This window comes from Cicer arietinum, chromosome 1, assembly GCF_000331145.2.
Source record: "Cicer arietinum cultivar CDC Frontier isolate Library 1 chromosome 1, Cicar.CDCFrontier_v2.0, whole genome shotgun sequence".
Lineage (NCBI taxonomy): Eukaryota > Viridiplantae > Streptophyta > Magnoliopsida > Fabales > Fabaceae > Cicer > Cicer arietinum.
Window position 1 is genome coordinate 48,529,036 of NC_021160.2, and position 21,801 is coordinate 48,550,836.

The following is a 21,801-nucleotide window of genomic DNA, read 5'->3' on the forward strand; positions in this document are numbered from 1 at the left end:
TGTTGTTGAGGATCTCTCGCGTTTCGGTATCATAATTCATGAATGTAAGGAGTTACGGTATCATAATTCATGAATGTAAGGAGTTACTTTTGATCTCTTTGTTTCAACTCACAGGTAGAGTTATCAGTCATATCTTATGCTAGTCCTCGATCATTTATTGATATTCCAACATATATTAAAGTTTTAATGATTAATGAAATGCATTAAGTTCGTTTCTGTAAAAAAAAAAAGACCATCAATAGTGTTGGTCTTAGACAAATAAATAGTCTACCATTGTGGGCTAAAAGAACATACATATAAAACAATCAATACATAGAAACCAAGTGTGCGAATGTGATGGACGGTGCAAACGGCTCATAGACGGTGTTTTCATCTATAAGTTACGTTAAGAAATTTTGCCGGAATTTGAGTAAAACACAATTTCATTGTTCTTTTAGAAGTAGAAGTCTACGTTTTATTTTTATTTTTATTTTCAAAACTAAGATAATGATTGATAAGTGTTACTTAAATAAAACATTACAATAAATAAATAATTAATTAAAATTTGAGACACATTTATTTCTTTTCAATTAACTTACATGTTAATTTGAAACTGTTTCTGGAATTTCCAATTATTTTAAAATACTGATTTACATTAGATCATATATTAAGGTGGTCCGCGCCATACAATGCAAACAAATGATAAAGACTATTTGGTTTGGTCTTGGAAGGAATCTCTTGTTGTTTGGGTCGAATATGGTCCTACTGAAAATTTGGCAACGGCGTAACTAAGTGACAGTCCGAATTGGTTCAGAGATATTAATTTATTGTTTTCTGCAACGAAAGATAATAAAGTCAAGTCACCCATCTATCTAGCTGCTATCTTTCTTTCAAACAAGATCCAAGCCGCACATGCATCCCACCTACTCATCTGATTTGACGTTTCAGATTCTGTACTTTTAACCTCATCCCATCTTACATTTGTTCCATCACTGTCTTCTCCTTCATACATTGCCCAATGCCCATACTCCCTCATCATCTTGAAAATCGAAAATTATATTATTTTAAAACAAAATTTTAATATTAAAGTTATATTCATTTTAAAACGAGTAAATTATAATTAATTAAAACGTTATTAAGATTTTGACAAAAAAAAAAAAACTGTCATTAGTTATTTTGAGGTTTCTTTTGAGGGATTTAAATTTCCTCCATTGAAATTTTTATCAATAAATTGACATCTCTAGACATATTAAATTTATGTTTAAATATAAATCTTACTCAAAAAATATTTTTCCTTAATATAATTAAAATTATTAGATATGTATATTATTTAAAAAAAATAATCAATTAATTGAATATCTTTTGCTAACTAAAAATTAATTAAAATGTAATTTAGAATATCAATACTAAAAATGGACCAATTTAATATACAATCTAGTTTTGTTAATACATGTGAATTCATCCAAAGTTGTTTAGAATAGCTAGGGACGGATATATTCAGAAAAAACAAAAGAATAGGGAACCAATATAGTTATGTTGATATTAAGGTGCTTAGTTAATTTTGTTTTGGCTATTTTAAATTAATCAAAGATCGAAAATATCTAACTATCATAGCAAGATAATATTGCCACGCGCAAATACATACTTTTCTCCTATATTTATTCGCTTATTAGATTATTTCACTTATTTGATGTATTTGTCATTTTTATAAATTTAAATGAGAAGATATTAAATATAGAGTGTTCTTTATAATATTAATTAGTTGACATAATTGGAAAATTATAATTAAAGTCATCTTTAAAATTAAAAAAGTAAATTATTTTAAAATAATTTTATATAAATAAATAAATTATTGTTGAAGAGAAAAAGTATATAAGAATTATAATGGTATCTAAAAGTCAAGTTCAACCATGCAGTGCAAAAATGCAGTAATGGCACTTTCAGAGTTGATGAGTGGATTCAACCCTCCAATGAAGGCTTTTTTTTTAGTATTTATATTAATAGTATCGACATTAATTTATATTAATAAATATTATTGATGAAATATGGATAAGAGACACACACACACATATATATATATATATATATATATATATATATATATATATATATATATATATATATATATACTTATATATATATTTAATAATATTTTTAATTATATAATTTAAACAAATATTATTTTATAAAACAATGTTTATATATATTCAATTAGATTTAAATTTTAGACAAAAAATTATAATTTAGTAAAGAAAAGAAAGAAAAAAAAAAGAGATGAAAAATTATTGGACTGTATCATTTGATAGAAAAAGAAAATAATATTGAGGTAAACTGATAGAAAATATTTGTGGAGCTCGCCTCAACATATTCTACCCCAATGTGAAGAAAATCGAGGGGGAAATTGAATTTTTTCGAACAAGTTTATCCAATTATACATACATATATTATAGTAATAAATAATTATTTATATAAAAAAAATATTTATAAAATATGTATATTAAAATTAAATAAATTTTTAATTTCTATAAAATTTGACATTTTGGTTTTAGTCTTTTTTAAAAACAATCACATTTTTTAGTCATACAAAATTATTATGCAATTTGTAAACAATTTTAGTCTCTCTTAAAATATTAATATATATATTTTTGAATATTTATTCGTTTGCATATGTGCTTTCAACACTATAAAAGTTCTTCAACAAAAATGGAATTCAATTTGATTTTTAGCTCCATATTTTAAAGACTTTTATCTTGAACACAAACATTTAAAAAAATTCATATTTAGTTCATCACAGGTTAAAAAATTCTAAACATATGTGAATCACTTTTAATAATGACCTAAATATGGTTGTAAAAAATCATTCAAAAATTTAAAAGTTAAAAGATGTTTCGTTTCAACAAAGACTAAAACAGTTTATATAATAATTTTGTTGAGACTAAAAGATGTGATTTTTTTTCCAGAGATTAAAAACTTCTTTAGCTATTTATATTATTATACTGAAAATATAAATATGTGTTTGTTTTTTATTTTAATTACAAAAATACAAGTGCAACATATATTATTTTAACTTTATTTTAGGTGTTTTTAAAAATTTATATAAAACAATGCATAAATGTGTATATTAATGGTAGATAAATGTTAACTCGATCACCTAGCCGACTTAAAGGTGAGACCAACAACACACACGGTCATCTTAAACCTCCAAAAAAACTGATATTTATATTTAATACAAAATCTTCGTGTGATCATATCGTCAATGCTTGATCCTTGTTCTATTAATTTTAAAATCAAATCCATAAAATCTTATAAAAAATATATATGAAAAGAATTAACTTTATTATTAATTATAAAAAAAATGAAAAAAATTATACTAATTTAAGAAATACTTTTGTATTATAAAAAATTTAAACAAAACCAAGTAATTTTACAAAATTAATATTTTAGACTTTAAAAATGACTCATTAAAATTAATTTTCGACCTTGTTTGATCATAAATATGGTAGATAATTGAAATTTGTTTGATTGTGTTCCAATCTAAGTCCAGTTGTGCGTGCCTTAAATCAAGGATCCAATATGAAAATACTTTGGCAGCCATGACCCCATTAGATTTAGGGCATCCCTAAATAGTGGGATGTTTGTTATGGCATGCGCGTTTTAACCATATTGAGTCCACTCATATAACACTGTTAAACATATGTCATGTCAACATTACTGAAAAGAAGATCATAGCTTTATTAATTTTATTTCATTTCATTTCATGTAGTCTTGGGAACAAGAAACTCATATATACTTAGTCAAATAAATAAGAAACTCATATTATGTACCAATACCAGCCATTTGATATATTATGTCAAGCTGCACAATGATTTGATCATGGGGGTATCCAATTGATAATTTCAAAAAAAATTAAAAACTCATCTCGTTTATTAGAAAAAAGTGGACAACCCCTGTACTTTCTTCAATGATATTTTGGTTGATAAAACAATTGCACAGTGGACCATTGTCCTAACTTTTTGCTACCTTAATTAAACTCTTTAAAAGGCTCTCATTAACAAGGATAAATAATTAATGTGATGGAACACAAGTTTTCGTCTTAATTTTCCAATTATTACATAAATTCATCCTAACCATGATGTAATCTAAAATAGACCAACTTACTGAACTATAAGTATTTTCAAAATCTAATTTTGAAAAAAATGTTTGGATTTATTTGCTAAATTAATCCAACAACTTATTAATAACCTATGTAGTATAGACACTTTTAATCACGTGTTCCAATATTAACACATGTTATCAATGAGGTAAGAATCTAATTTGAGAGAAAATATTACGAACTCAGCTGACTAGAAAATTGTTATTTAATAATCCAAAATAAATAATCTTCATAGATCGAGTTAGACACGGAACCCTTAAAATTATTAAATTTGTGACCAATTTAAAAAATAATTTATTATTAACTGAAAAAATTAATCTCTAAATAATTTTTTTAATTTAAATACAAAATATTACAGATGTTAGATATATTTAGACACCGAAAAAATGGTTAAGATGAATTTAAACGATCACACTTTCAGCCGTTCACTAAATTGTAAAAACTATTTTTTATTTGAATAGTGATATTATAAGGGATGCATACTTGGCACAATTAAAACCAAACATTTAAATTTTCAAATCAGCTATGTATAGTTAGTGAGTCTTTTTGTTGACGAATTTTATTGGGTGACTCTTCATAATAAGGTTTTTTTTAGGATAAATAGCATTGCTTTTTTTACTTAGGCATACTTTCCCCCAAGTTTTCATGTGCAAATCCCACATTAAATGGTAATGACCTATATATAAAAAAAATGTTATAAATGGAAGACACATATCTTTTTTCTTAAAAGATAAAAAACATTAAAAAAACCTTGTGGTCTGAGAATGTGACAGGTGAAGGCATGCATGCATCACCTGCGTTCACTGCATTAACTAAATTATTTAACCCACTGTTTCCGGGAAGAAGAAGAAGAAGAAAATAATGGTATTTATTGGAAAAGAAAAACGATTACATAAATGTTAATATTAAAAAGATAAAATTTATTATTATTATTGTAGTCATATATTATTTATAAATTAGTCGTTTTAATTTAGATATTAAATTTTATTATATATATTTATTACATAAAACATTTTTTTATTTAATCGATACAAAAATTATATATATTTTCTTCTATTACAATATTACATACTTAACATCAATATTTTACTTATAATAATAATTAATTAAAGAAAAAAATTGTTACCCCAAAAGGAAAGAAATTGAAAAAACACGATGGGTAAAAATTGTCCCTCAACGCGAAGCACCGTATACACCAAAAATGGTCAATCGGTAAGCATCTAAAAGATGAAAAGCACTGTTGTGTTCATTATGACAAAAGAAAGTACTACTCTTCATTGTTCAAGTGTGGTCCTATTCGAAGATCACAACTTCGCATGGTTTAGATTCATCTTTAAGAAAGTTTTTTTTTTTCTTCTAAAATATAAATCTTTTTCCCATTAACTTAAGGATAAATTAGATCATAAGTTGCATTTAATTGTCCTTTCATATATATAAACATACCAAAGCTATATTTTACGATAACTAAGTCTGATTTGATAACAACGTTGTCTATCTCTAAATAGCAATTCAGTCTAATATATTTTTTTTCATCTTGAATTGATTTTTTAATTTAATTTTAAATAATGAATTAATCTTTTATATCTTAATATGTTAATAATATAATCATTTTTTTTATACAGAAATTCATAAAATTCATCATCATCTTCAAACAAAACTCATGAAATTAATTATCATCTTCAACAAAATTTAAATTTTCATCAAATTCATACTTCAAATATTTAAATAAACTCACATTTTTATCTCTAATAAAAACAACAACATCAAATTCATCAAATAAAGAACTCACATTTGATGTTAGTGAAAGATAGAAAGAAGAAGAGTATATTCTCTTGTTGATTTGAGGATTAAATCTTAAAGTGAGAATAAATAAACTAAGTAATTCGGCTGAAGTGGTCAATCAACTTCAATAATTATTTTTGATAAAGGTTTAGTTACCTCTTTGCTGAACTCTAGATTACTATAGTCATATTCTTCTAGGAAACAGAGAGTTAAAATAAAAAATTTAATAAAATAAAGATAAAATAACTAATAAATAAGATGTAAAATAATAATAAATAAATCAATAGAAAAGATAATTATGGAAACAAAAAAGTAATAAAATTTATTAGCTCTCATATGAATGAATGATAAATTTGAAAAACAATATATATGAATGAAATATTAATAAATTTAAAATATTATCATTTTTTTTTAATTCTTGTAATGTAATTTAAGAGTAGTAATATATTATATATGATACTATTTGTCCCTTTTTATAAACATTATTTGACAATTTCACATATTTAAAAAAATTAGAGAGTATATTAAATTTAGTCTTGTTGTTCCAAAATTGTCATTCACTTAATTAATATTTTATTAAAAAATAAACTAATATAGTAAAAAAGTCTTATAACTAAAGGTCAATTGAAATATGTTAATAATGATTTAAAAGACACATATATATTAAGCTTGATAATGTTTACTCAACAAGTGCCTAAATTCAGATTAAAAAAAACAAGTGCCTACGTTCAACATAATAATTAAAACAATCACAAGAATAGCAATTATTATAGAAAAGGGAAATACATAATACTATTAAAAAAAACTAAACAAGGGCTAGAGTACTCTCCCATGCAGTTGTGTGAATGGGAAATTTGATCAACCTCATTTTTTTACGTCAAGCATAGAAAAAAAACCAACTGATTGATAATCATATATGGAATTAAATCCATTTTATATGTATCATCAATAGAATCCATTAGACTTTTGAGTAGCGTCCCCAACCCCATGGTCCAACTTTGCTTGTTTGCTTCCATCCAACTTTAACCCAAAGTGAATGTGAGGAAAATGTGCCCACTGCATGCATATATAATTATACATATTCATATTAAACGAGACAATCAGCTGGCAACAAAATTGGTGGTACCAAAATTTATATAAAAAAATTAAAATAATTCAGTGGTACCAAAGGATTTATACTAGTACAATATCTAGCAGTTGCAATTTCAACTATATATAGATTCAAGGGGAACAGGATTTATAAATGCAGCAAATTGGGTACCCAAAAATTTTGCTATTTTTTTTTTTAATTATAGTGGTGTTTTTTTTAATGAGAAATTATATATATAGATTAAAAAGGGAATACAAAAGGTGCTCCAACCTCAATACAAAAAAGAAACAAGAGCTATGAAAAAAAGCTAACAACAAAAGAGATACAAATAAACTAATCTGAAGATTAGAACAAAAACTCCAACCTAAATAACAAAAAAATAATAATTATTATAGTGGTGATTTCAATTACCAATTTAATATCAAAAAAGTAAAATAAAATTATCAACAACAAATTAAAATATCACCTATATATGGCCAACAAATTAATAATGTTGTTAATTTTTTTTAAAAGTCAATTATTAGTTCTATTCTTGTTCAAATATTAATAATATTTTTTTTACTTTAAATATTAGTAATGTATTATTAATTGAATTTTATCTTTCTTTTATCACTTTACTTTTTAACTTTGACCTCAACCCCAAAGTCAGTTTTATAACCATAATGAAATTCAAATTAAACATTCTAACTGCATAGGTGTTAAATATATAAAGGAAAAGCATTAACATAACCGTTAAGCATGACACACAAAAATTTAAAAGTATGGTCCAAAAAATCTAGGGGCATTATATTGAAAAGGTGACATTTGCAAGATAAATTAATTCATAGACGAAAAATATAAATTTTACCTTTAAATTCATCACTAAATTTAGTCATATAGGTATTCGAGAGAGATTTTATTTTTGTATTGCTAATTTTCGACACTAATTCTAATTTTTGAATTAATGGAACGAGAACTTTGGACTCATAATATTGTTAGATATACATATTTTATTAATTAATTATTTTTTTACAATGTATCAAAATGTCATTTTTAAGGTAAAAATGAGAGTTGTGTATTTTATTATGTTCACTGTATTTTTATAGGCAAATTAATTAAAAAGATTAGATAAATTTAAGGTCTAAATTGCTTAATTAATTGTATGTAAGATCTAATTCAACTAATAAAATATTAAAATTATTACGCTAAATATCATATTTCAAGTTCAAACATGGCACCTCGCAATTATCTGGTGCAAGATTTTTTGCTTAATTGCTTTGTCATGTAGTGCAAACCATGGTTTGATAATTTTGTCAAAAAAATTCTTAGCTTTACATGCACGTTTGCATTTATCACCGGTATTTCTTAAATAAGAATAACCTTTTTTATAGGTAGAAGTTGAAGGATATGATTAGTTGCCTTTTATACACTCCAAGTTCAATATGAACCTTCAGCCTCGAAGAAGGAGCTACTTGGTTTTCTTTGGTAAAGTTTCTACAATAATTCTAGAAATATATTTTGTGTAAACGACAAAATTGTCTCTTATTGTGTAATCCACACATGTGATGGGAAAAAAATAGATATAACACTTTCATGCAATCATATGCCAGAATGCATATATGCTTAAAACAGATGGGAAAATAATTTAAGGTTAAACTTACGTTTTTGGCTGCTGTGCTGAATGCTTCTCTATGGCTGATATCTGGATTACTAGCCTTAATTCTTTGTATTTCCTCCCTGGAACCAAGAGATAGAAGTCTCTTAATTATTTAGTATATTGTCTAATAAAATATATAGAACTCATATTTTCAATTACTTTTTAGAAGTAAATTAAAAAAAATAAATAAAAATCAACTGACTTTCAACTACGACTTCTTTTATGTAATTTTCTTGCTTCACACATAATAAGAAATCAATTATCATTACTAAAATATATTTTTAATAATAATTATCATATTAAATTTGCATTGAATCTATGCACTCATGTTATAAAATAAAAGATTAATAAGAGTGTTTTTGGAACAATATTTTTTTAGATAAGCAAAGAAATTAATTTTATTAAAACAAGGGGTAGTCTCACCCTTTAAAACAATAATATTAAATAACGTTGAATTTAATAACTTTTATTTATATTTGAGATGAAAAAATTATGATAATTTTTGTTTAAATAAAGTCGGAGGGAGTACTACATTGTTAGATACTGTATCGTGAAGTGTTTTAAAAAATTGTCATTTTCCAATTATCTGTGGTTATATAGTCCAAAGTAGTAAAAAATTATAGTTTAAAATGTTTTTCTCCTTTATATAGTGCTCTATTTCAATACTTATTTTGCTTGTTTTTCTATAAAATCCTTATCTCTACTTCTATCATCTTTAATCCATGGGATTTGTGATTAGTTTAGTATAAGATCATACTAGTATATATATTCCATGTACTCATAACATTAACAATATTAATAAAAATAAAGATACGATAAAAAAAATTTTAATTTTTGAAAAATTCATATAACAAGGATTTAAATTTGTAGTATATAATTGTTTATATTTGTAACTAATAATCGGATTTTATTTGAACATGTTCATGAATAATTATTCTCATTAGATTTGCAATTGAACTAGTTTTAGAGCATTACTCATATAATATGTTGATCTTAGAATTGTAAATTGGAAATATTACTTACTTAATGAACCGATTATAAGCAGAAGGAACACGTTGTCTCTTCTCCGGAGCTGTGCAAATTAACAAACAAACAATTTAAATTTACACATATTAACAATAAAAATAAAATATGATTTTGTTTTGTATTTTAGAAATACATACGATTTCCTAACAACGACCAAAGTAGGGAGGGTTTGGAATTTCTAACAATAGGCCCATTAGTTGGACGGACTAATGGCATAATAGGGCAATTTAAAAATGATTTGTTAAATGAATGAATGAATGAATATGCACATGCATATTGGTGTACTTGTAGTGTTCTAGGGCACAACATGATTGCAATGAATTAAGGATGGGTTAATTTTGTTATGTAATGTCACCATCTAGTTGGGGACAGTTAAATGATGATGTGAATAAAATAGGTCAATTTTGGGTAGTTTTGTACCCAAAGAAACTGGATAGTGAGAGAGATGAACGCCCACTCTTATGAAAAATCTGTGTTCTTAGGACATGTGGCCAGCCTCATCAATCATGACCACCTTCTTCTGCTCCCTTACATTACATTCATTTACTTCTGCCAGTTGTGGAGTAACTAGTCTCAGTCTTTTTGTCCTTCAATTCTATCAGATAATGCTTTCTCACCTTCTAACTATATTTCCTCACTTTATGTCCTACTTAGCTCTTCCTCATTCTTCTTAATCATAATTTCTATTTCACTACTTTTTCTATTATATATCCACCTATACCCAAAACAATTGTTATTTCTTTCAATTATGCTATGCTATACTGTTATATAATATAAATTTCTTATTTTAGTCTCTAATTAATATCTTAACAAGTTTTTAGTATTTTCATATACTTTATAGACTAATTTGGAGAGAGAGTGATATCTTAGTGACTAATTAAGAGGATTCAGATTGAGTGCAGTCGGTAAATAGAGCGTGTGATGAGTGTAACTCACGGCGAATGGGAGGAGTTCTAGGTTGCTCATGAGCTACTGTCTCAAACGCTTTGCATTTTGAAGATGATGATCCTACTTCCCTTCTGCTTGTTTCTTGATGACAGCTTAAGAGTTGCTGTTTCTGTCATTTCATCATTGACAACAAATTAAAACAGATAATTAATAACAACCGCACTCTATCTAAACATTTTTCTGATATCATTTATGGTTATATTTCATTCAAAATATATTGATTGAATTGTGCAGAAATGAAAAAGAATCTTAAAATGGAAAATACCTGAGGGTGATCTTGTTGAGGTGGAAAAGATTGAAGTGATGCTCCCATGTTAACTGAAAGCAAATTAGCACAATGCCCGCATCTAACTGTCACTATAGTCAGCAAGCTGCTGCATGGAACACTAACCTGCATATATAATAATAAAATTAAAATTCAATTTCACTATATAGCTTAGATCTAACTCTAATTACCCCTTTCAAATCATTAATACGAGGAACAGGAAAGAAAGCTACTTAGCCTATATAGTCACATCTCTATCTTCAAAATTGGGATTCTAAATGCCTTAAATTCTGTGTATTACATACAAAACATTTATGTTTGCTTATCAAATAAAACAAAAAATATTAATGTTTGTTATCACATTCCAAAGGTGTTTTCCATTGGAAGCTAAAAATATGCATTATTTATAAATTGCATTTAACATATACTCCTTTTGCCTTTAAATATATATAAATAAGTAATTGAGAAAACAGAAGAGGACAAATAAGGTTGTGAGAGAGAGAGAGAGTTTTGATTTTATGGGGTGTAGTGTAGAATACATAACAAAGGCACTGTAGAGGTATAGGAAGAAGTGTGCATGTGCAGTATATTGAATGAATATTATAGCAGGAATTGGAAGCATAGGATAGGACCTGACATATTATTGACATTGGTTTTTTTTTTTTTTTACTTAAAAAAAAAATTTAAAATTTAAAATTAAAAGTTAGCACTCTCACAATGGTGCGCATCACTTTTCAAATTGCTGACACTGCAAGGCAAATATGATAAAAGATAGAAATTGTGTGAAGAGAGAGTGTGTTGAAAATGACATGACTGGAACAGAAAAACAGATATCAAATATATGAATAAAGAAAAGTTTGCAGATTGATTGATTCATCATAATCATGAATCAAACATTCAATTTTTACTTACTGCTTCATATCAATCTCCATTTTCATAAACAAGAGAAACAAAGACACTCCTTTCTTAAAAGGAGTAATTCAACAGAGATATTATCATGAAAGAAAAAAAATTAAGATAAAAGAGAGAAAACAAGTTTTCTGGATTTGTCTTCACTTGATGATTAATTAATATTTATAAGTTTTTATTATTATACAAAAGAGACGAAACTGTTAATAAATTAAACTTGATTCAAAGAAAAATGACCCTTCACTGCCAAATCATGATGAACAGAATACCCAACTTTGACAGACATCATCACTCAAATATCAGAGAAAAGTGATTTCCATTCAAATTTAATTGTAAATAAATATAAAATATATGATAATTTTGGCATATGAGATCACATGATATTATTTATTATCCTGAAAAATAATAAAAATAAACATAAGAAGAGAAAGGGCTCTATATATGTTTGAAGAACCCTAATACCTGTTTGTGACTTATGAGTAGCCCTACCTATTCATATATCCCTCAAATTATGCATTTTTTTTTTCTGAACATTTTCAAATTACTTCATTCAATCTCATCAAATTTCTTTATTACCCCTCAAAATTAAGAGATATATATACATATATATATGTGCCTCACTTTCTCAATGAAAAATATCCACAAATTTTTTTACAGGAATTAACTGGGTTTCAAAATCACTTTTCTTCTGCTATTAGGTTGAACTTATCACTTTAAAATTAACAAAATCTAGTTGCACTTTCTCATAAAATATAAAGTAAGACTCAAATTCTTGATCTTATGTTAAATTCAACAACTCCACATACTCATTTATTTTTGCTTTTTTTATGATTTTTTTTTTCTTCTTTCAGAAATATAAAAAACCAACACAAATTAGATGATGAAAAGACATGACAAGGTTAATAAAAAAAAAAAGAGAGAATTGAAAATTGTACCGCAAGAGTGGTGTTGCAGAAGTTGCAGTGAACATAACAAACACGTTCATTTGCCATCATTTCCATTGACATTTTTTTTATAATAAATTTGTTGTTTGTGCTTAGTAGACTTATAAGCAGAGATCAGAGAAGAGAATTTCCTTGACTGAAATAATAAATTGAACAAGCTAGATCAAGGATTTATAGAATAGCAAGAAGAATATATAATATTAAGATAGAGAATCATATATATGAAGATTAAATAGAAAAACTTAGATAAAATTATATTTAATGGAAAGATAGAGAGAGAAAGAGAGAGGATGTGTACAAAAATGTGAATGGTTAGGATGGGACTAGTCTGGTCGGGGAAAACAAGTAGAGTGAAATTATAAATGGTTTTGAATTAAATTTTTATATACACCATCATTATAGAAAGTTTTATTTTTAATTTATACTATCATTTAATTACTATTTGATTTTTATTTTAACTAACTTTAAAATTATGTATATGAATATTTGACAATGTAATTTTTTTTATACTAACGATATGAGAATTAAACTATTTTTTTATTAATGAATTAAAATTATTAAAAATATTTAATATTTAAATATATCTTAAAATATTTTTGATATTTGGTTGGATATGGGTCCACAAAAATAAATCAACTCAAAATTTGGCATATGTTGCGGTCCAGAGACTTCACAATAATTTCAAAGTTATATATATATAATTTACTGATAGGGTGAGAGAAATATGAAAATGAAAATAATTGAATTAGTAATAGGAGTATAGAAATTGTGTGCGCGTGATAAAAAGAAGAGAGTGGGGAAAGGAAAAGAAGAGTTACGATGATTGAGAAAATGAGTGGGTGGGAGTGAGCAATCTTAGTGGCTATAGCTTTCTGTGTAGCGGACGAGGGGGGCGAGCAAGGTAGATAGATATTAATGCTCAGAATGTTTAGGGATTCACACTTCACACACTCACTACCTATTAACTACTAACCAAGTTTATCAAACTTTCTTTCGGACTTCAAAGACTACCTTCAAAAGATTAAGGGGAGTTAACATAGCAAAATATTTTACCTTATTTAAGACACGTTTAATTTCTTTACTTACTTCTACACTCTAGTACTTGTGAAAATAATCAAATTTAAATAAATACATATTTCTTTCTTTTAGTTTAAGTGTCTTCACGATTATAGTAAAATAGTAATGAAAATTAAGTGTTTATTATTAATATATTTTTAATTGACATTGTTATTTTTAAGAATGATTTCTAAAAAAGGGATTATACATAGGAGAATTAATGATTATTACTTTTAACTTGTAAGTGATACATATTACGTTGTCCGGATAGTTTTTTTTTTTTTTTTTGAATTTTTTTTAAATTTGTAACAATAAATATTTTTACTTTTAATTTTGAGGTTATTATAGAAAAGATGGAAAGGTTTTGAAGATTTTCTTTTTACTAAGACCTCTAAAATCATCTCTCAAAGTTTCTCATTTAAGGTATTTTGTATTATGAAGCAAAAAAGTTCCATTTATTGAATCTTCCTTTCATTTTTTCTTTTCGGTTGTCTAAATTCTTCCTCCCTCCAAAATTCTCAAATGAAATCTAAATAGTATATAACAAAGAATTTGAACTCATACTAAAATATATAAAATGTGAGTGTGTTTAACATGGACCTCTCAAAAAATGGTTCAAGGGTGGAACTCTTACTATTTTTAGTAAATACTAAATTTTATAATAATAAAAAATAAGAGCAAATATAATATTTTATTAAAAATAGCAAGGTCTATTATTGGACGAGGACTATATTAGACGAACTCAAAATATTAGGGGGCATTAATTCCTCAAATAGATTGTAGGCAAAATTATGCATAAAGACTTTAAGTTTGACCAATTTTCAAATTCTTTAAATTTTTTGCTTGAAATGTCTTTTAAATATCAAAATATAGATTTTTTATTTTATTTTAATTTATGTTTTAAAAAATTAACACAAGTGTTAAACATTGATGTGTTATTAACATTGCTGATGTGACAAACATATTGATTCTTTAAGTTACTTTTCTTCTCATAGTGATCGTTTAAGTTTTTTTTTTCTTTCATATTGATCATTTAAGTTCAAAATAAAAATTCTTGTAGCACTCTTCCTCTTCTTATTTTAACGATGGAGGTGTTTATTAAAGAAGCGATATAATTTTTTATTTTTAAATAACCTTAAATTTTATTTAGAGATTTTATGTTTAGATGAGGATAATGAAAAAGAGGAAGAAATACAGGAGAAAATAATTATTTATGACTTAAGGACAAATATGAAAAAGAAAACTTAAAAGACTAATATAGAAAGAAAAAACATAAAAGATCAATATGAGTAGAAAAAATGTAAAATGACCAAAGTTAGACCAATTTGTTGATTTAGATTGTCATCTCATAGTCTTGTTAGTAACATAATTTATCATAAATTCAAAAAGAAAATTACAACTTGCACATTTTGATATTAAGAGGATTTATTTTTAAAAAAAACTTAAAAGACTGAATTAAATTTAAAACGGTTGATTAAGAATATTGAATTTATAAAGAAATGCAAGAATGTGAGAAAAAAGTATAGGCGTAAGAAATAAAGTTTATGAGAATCAGACATATATGTTTAAAATTGAAAAAATGCATCTTGCGTTCTTTTATGTAACACGATAGTGACATATTAATTTTTTATATATATATTTTTCTGTAACAATTAAATTATTTAATTTACAAAATATTTGCACTATTATATTAAAAAAAATGCATGTGACTGTTATGGGATTGGATATGCGATATGGTACTTTTAAATAGTTTTTTTATTGAATAAATTTTTTTTAAAATAATTTTTTATTAAAAAAATATTGAAGAACTCTATAATATTAATTCATCTTCTTTATCATAAACCCATATATGTAATCAAATTTTCAAAATAAAATCTAAAACTTCAAACTCAACAAAATAAAAAAATAAAAAAAGCGGGATCCAATTCTATAAGCATAAAAGAATTAAAAATTCCAATAACCGGGAGAAAGAAAAGGTGGAAATGAATGAAAATTTTCAAAAATTGCTCTATTTATATTCCTCTCATTTTTAATTGTCTCAAAAAAATTCAACCCTCTTACTCTTTTCACCAATATGCAATTTTTCAAACTATAGTAAGTTGACCCACTTGTTGTTTTTCAAACTATTGGCCGTAAGGAACATATTGAAAATTGGTTTTAGTTTATGTGTTTGATTTCCAACCTTTTCTATCAAAGATTGAACCTTATGTACGGGAGGGAAGTGAAAATATGGTGGTGAGCTTGTTGTGTTGTTTTTGTGCAAATATGAAATAATAGAACCCACATTATTTGTTTTGAGTTTTGTTGATTTGAAATTTTGAGTTTTGTTGATTTGAAATTGAGTTTTGTTTTGAATTTCTATTTAAATTTTTGAATTTGGATGAAAAATGGAAAGATGACGATTAAAAAGACGAAGAAAAGAAAATAATCATTTTAAGATTGTTCAGATTTATTAAATAATTAATTTTAAATATTTTTTTATTAAAAAAATGTATTAAAATTATTACATCAAACCTTTAACAATTAGATGTGTTTTGTTTTTGTCGAAAGTATTGATAAAAATAATAATATAAATATTTTATAATCTAAATGACTAAATTATTAAAAAATTTAAATTAAAAAAATTAAATTGATAAAAATAATAATATAAATATTTTATAATTTAAATGACTAAATTATTATAAAAATTAAATATAAAAAATTAAATTATTACTTTAATAAAATATAAAAGATCGTAATATGTTTTTTACCTTTTAAATTTGTATAATTCAATTATGCTTTTGAAAGATAGGGTGTTAATTTTTTCACTTGTTTAGTAACCGCTTTCTTCTTTTCAAAGAATTTCAACACCTTTTTGAAGTCTTGTCTGACCCTAAACATGGGCAACTACACAATCTATGTTGAAGTTCAAGAAATTCTAACATTTGAAGTACTAAATAAAATCAAGCTGTCTAAATCATGTTATTCTAAAGCACTGAATGCTAATTAGTAATTACGTAATAAGTCAACAAAGAGTATTATTATTAGTGACATGGAAAGGGTAAATGGCAAAATGGGAATTAGGTTTTGTCCATTTATATGTCTCTGGGTTATCTACTTATCTATCTATTGCGGTGTACTATTTGCAAAGTGAATAGACATCTCTTTATTTATTTATTTATTTTTGGTTCAAAAGTGAATAGACATATTACTGTATACATTTCATGTCTTTCCCAGTGAACGTCTTACACGTCGGATTTATATCATCATTATTTATTAGTTTAAGATTCTTTTTTTTGGCTTTTCTATATAATTTTTTGGTTATAATTTTAATAAATTATTTTGTCTTTGAATTTATGAATATCACTGGATTTTGTATATATATATATCTCATTTTTTTTAAAAGTTTCCTTAATTGTTAAAAATTATTTCTCAAAATGTCTTATTTTTTTTTTCAATAGGAGATCGTTCTCTGGAAAAGCGACCACCTAAATACCAATTTTTTGAAACTCAATAGAAGGTCATTTTTCGGGAAAGCGACTTCTAACTGAGTAATATTTTTTTTTTTTTAAACTCAATAGGTCCTGGGGAAGCGACCTCTAATTGAGTAATATTACTTAATTAGAAGTCGTTTCCCAGGAAACGACCTTCTATTAAATTTTAAAAAATTGATTTTTAGGTGGTCGTTTCCTCAAGGAACGACCTTCTATTGAAAAAAAAAAGTAGGACATTTGGGGAAATAATTTTTAAAGTAGGATAATTAAAAATCTTTTTTTTTTTTTAGAAAAAGAGATATATTTATACAAAATTCGAATATCACTCAACTTTATCTTTTTTTTTTTTTAAATAGTCTATTTGTCGTCTAATTTATTTCACATTTATTAAATAAATTCTACTAAAATTCCACTAATAAGTCCAAATGTTACACACGACATACATTTTTAAATATTAATGGTCCGTCCATATTATTTTTATATATAAATGAATTAATTTGTTGATGAAATTTATCACCATAAAATTAATCAAAAACTCCTTACTTTATAACAAAAACTCAAAATTTCACAAAAATTCATTGTTTTTATTTTCTCTCTCATCAATCAACTTAATCATAAACTTGAACAACATCAAATTTTCAAATAAAAATTCAAACCTTTCATCAATTAAGAGAAAAAATTAAATATGAAAAAATTGATAGGACACGATAGTAAGAAGGATTACTATGCAAGAGGGGATTAGAAAAAAAAAACACTGAAAAACAACATAAAATCGAAAAGAGTAAGCACAAGCCAAACCACTTTAGATCGTGTTTGGGGCGATTTCGATTGGATCGAAATCACAAAAATTTGAAATCATAAATCTTCTCCTTAAACCAAACCATTTTAATTTGAGTTAGACCGGGTTGGTCTAAATTAAAGCAAATTTGATAAATATATTGGTTGAATTGATTTGAGTTCCTGTGTTAGACAACTCAATTAGACATGTGAACACCTTTATAGATTGGGGTTTTCTTATCGGTTGCAAAACTAACATGAAAAAAGAAAAAGAAAAAGAATGAGAAAACTTTTGTATTAAAATGAAGTCTTTTTATTTATGTATTTTTTAGTAAAAAACGAATAGAGCGGTCCAATGTGCGGCTCGCTTTTCCCAATTTTCTATTGATTTTTGGAATTACAATCTAATTTTGTTCTAGATTAATTTTAAGGGGTAATTGAAGTGCATAGTATTAATCTCTAATGAAAAAAAATTCAATGGTTAAAAATGTAACACCTCACAAAATTAGGGGTCTAGCAAGATCACATAAGATGATAAAATACTTTGCATAGTTGAAAAATCATTTTGAAAAGGTTATCCTCTTGAGGATTATAAAATGATTACAAATTTACAAAATTTATAAAATAATTAGTTGGTTTGTACAGATTAAAAAATATATTTTAAAATAATTTTTATAAAAATTTATTTAATATTCGTCATTTAAAAATAGTAAAAGATATTTTGAATTCATTTGTTACGGATTAAAAAATTTATTTTGACATTCACTAATTTAAATATTTGACATTTTAAATATTTTTAAAATTTTATTATCCAAAAAAAGTTGTAGAAAAAATAAAATACTTTAAATAATTTTTAATGCTAAACTATTTTAGTCAACTTCTTTTTTAAAAATTTGATTTAAAAAAATATAAAATACTAAAAAATAATTAAAAATAAATGTTCCAAATGAGGTCAAAATAGAGAGGTCTATAGACAACCTGAGAATTTTCAGCTTAGAAAACGTTAAAAAAAGAGAAAAGAAGTGTTTGGATCCTTTATCTGAAATTGCGGGTCCTTGATTACAAGTAGATGAGGGGACCATGTGAAATGGATCTTTGATATTTGTAGTCCAATGCTCAACATAATAGCACTTTATGGTTGAAGAGGCCACATACATGCAGAAAATGCAGGTTAGTGCACTTAAAGGAAACCTCCATGATGTAGATTGTTCATGATTTATTGCACATTAATTTTAAATTTTTTATTTCTTAATTTTATTTTATTTAAGTATTAATAACTGGAGAACCATGTGGTTTCATGCTGCTAGAACAACAAACAAACTTTTAGAGAAGAGTTTTAAACTACAACCTAATTTAAAGAGAGATTAGTCTCTTAGCATATTTAAAAGACCTAAACATGTCTAAATACTTCGCAGAGTATTAATTTCTTAAAATATGTTGTTTAAACTTCATACACAATTTACTATATATTTCATATACAAAATCCTAAAATTGTGGTTAGATTTTTAATTTTTGTAATTTAATGTAGTCATTTTTTGACTTTATTTCTTAATTTTTAGATAAATATTAGTATGTTAAATGTTATATTAGTGTTTTTTTCTTTCTTAATCGAGATATATGAGTCTTGGTTTTTAAATTTGTTTTAATTTTTTAGCTCAAATTAGTTGATATCCAACCCCTACTTCATCTCATATTCGATTCTATTTATGTTTGGAATGGAATAAGTCCTATAATAGTGTTTTCAAACATGAAAGAATGGTTTATTTTAGTTCTGAAAATAGAAGGTAGCTAGGTGAATATAATGAACCCAATTTATAGGTTTGTATTATTGTTGTGGATGTTAAACAATTGAGATGTATAAGTTTAGGTTTCTTCTCTTTCTTTGAAGTTTTCAAAAACTTTTAAAAATATGTTTGAATTGAGAATTTTAAATATACATTTTTACAAATTTAAACATATTTAAATTGATTTGAAAATATTAAAAAAAAAAAAAAACAACAACAACAAAGTTGACTCACAAAATTCTGCCCATGCAACAAAACCTTTACAAAAAGGCTAAAATTGCAAGAGTATAGCATAGCTTTAAATCAACCGACATGGTTTTAGTCAAAAAGGATGTCATACGTTATGGCATAAATGACAAAACACGGTTGATGTCTTGGAATCGTTTTTTTTTTTAAATTATTACTATTCCCTTTAAGTTTGTGGATTTGAATTTAGAGTGATAAAAATTGATTTTAATTAAAAGTTAGTAGTTAAATATAAATTGACTAAAGTTTGAATTTATTTACATATATAAAGCAAGTTAAATAGTAAAATTTAAATTTCAAGTGAAAAATTATAATTTTATCTTCATGTCCAACTCTAAAATCAATTGAGATATATTTAAAAGTGAAATAAAACCTCCACTAAAATAATAATGTATAAGTTTGATTTGGTATTTGTTGCTGTACTATTCTGTAAGATAATAATGTAAGGAATTACTAAATCACATTTTTTTTAATGTGGAGCTGACTATTTTGTTATTGTGGACCTTATGAGTTATGAGGCACTAATCTAGAAGTGGCTCATGGCAAAGATGAGGCTAGTGCACAATTTGTTCTATGCATGGTATGTTGAACCCTTAGAATGTATAGATACAATGTTATATAGTTCTTGAATTACAGAGGTCCTATATTGTTTTGTTGGCATTGGTAATTTAAGAGTAGAATGTATTTTTGCTATGCAACATTATTCATTTAATGGGCATGCACTTAAGCATTATTTAATGGGATTTTATTAGGATACCATTAAATTTTTGGTTTTTGAATTTTGTAACTAATATTTGGATATATATAACTTGTCATAAATCATGTTACTTGTTTCAACTTATCATTTAACTGAATTAATGGTACTTGTTCCCACTTGTGGTCGGTGTAGTTGTCATGTACTGCATGTGTTACTCAATTAAAGTTCCTCTAGTCGGTATTGTTTCCTCCTGGCAATGTGAACAATAATTTTTTTTTTATTATTTTTTTTATATTTGATTTTCAGGGAAATGTTGTCTTAGGATTCAATAAATAAATAAAAAAATCTAATCAAATATTATTCTAATTAAAATTTAAATTTAGATTCTCTTTGATAATTCGTATTTGACTGAAAAATTGAAAAACATTAACTCCTAAAATCTAATTATTTGCTTAACTACATTATCTACTCAACTCACTGTTCCATGCTAATTTGATAAGGCTAGAATATATATCAGAATATCTTTTGTTATTTTTATTTTGAAAGTTATATGAATTTAGGATAATAAGATAAAATTCTTCTCATTAGTCATAGGGAAACAACAGGGTGTGTGTATGGTATGATGAAGACTAAATATGTTTTAAGCAGTTAGATAGAGAGAATTTATGGTACTCAGCACTTTGGTGATCATGAAATTGAATCATGATAGCATATATGTGATATAATGTGAACATGATCTATAAATAAATAAAAAATATTATGAACTTCGTCATAAAGTTTATTATATCTTATATTTGATGTGTCAAAGATAAGAAATTTGACAATATATATTATTCTATTATATACTTCAAATAAACACACACTTTAAATAAATAATAGCTTTTCCAAATAAATAAATAATATTTTTGTTTTAATCATCTAGTTTTTAAGAGAAGGGAAACAAATTCAAATAATTGGAGTTCAATCGAAAGATAAATAAATAATGGGGTGTATAGATGAAAAAATTATCCTTGTGACAAAATTTAAATTAGTTTTC

General features: G+C 25.3%; 1 protein-coding gene across 2 annotated transcripts; it reads right to left on the reverse strand.

The window, feature by feature from the left end:
- Positions 1–6,555: 6,555 nt before the first annotated feature.
- Positions 6,556–13,115, reverse strand: LOC101488802 (putative axial regulator YABBY 2). 2 transcript variants are annotated; one of them, XM_004487382.4, is made up of 7 exons: positions 13,031–13,115; positions 12,724–12,868; positions 10,880–11,005; positions 10,603–10,723; positions 9,664–9,712; positions 8,645–8,720; positions 6,556–6,970 (listed from the first exon to the last, which is right to left on the reverse strand). In XM_004487382.4, exons 2-7 carry the CDS (start codon positions 12,793–12,795, stop codon positions 6,860–6,862), a joined length of 555 nt encoding a protein of 184 aa, XP_004487439.1. In that variant the 5' UTR covers positions 12,796–12,868; positions 13,031–13,115; the 3' UTR covers positions 6,556–6,859. The 2 variants fall into 2 exon arrangements, with proteins under 2 accessions (XP_004487439.1, XP_004487438.1); XM_004487381.4 differs by lacking the exon at positions 13,031–13,115 and having other exon boundaries at positions 12,724–13,019.
- Positions 13,116–21,801: the final 8,686 nt, after the last annotated feature.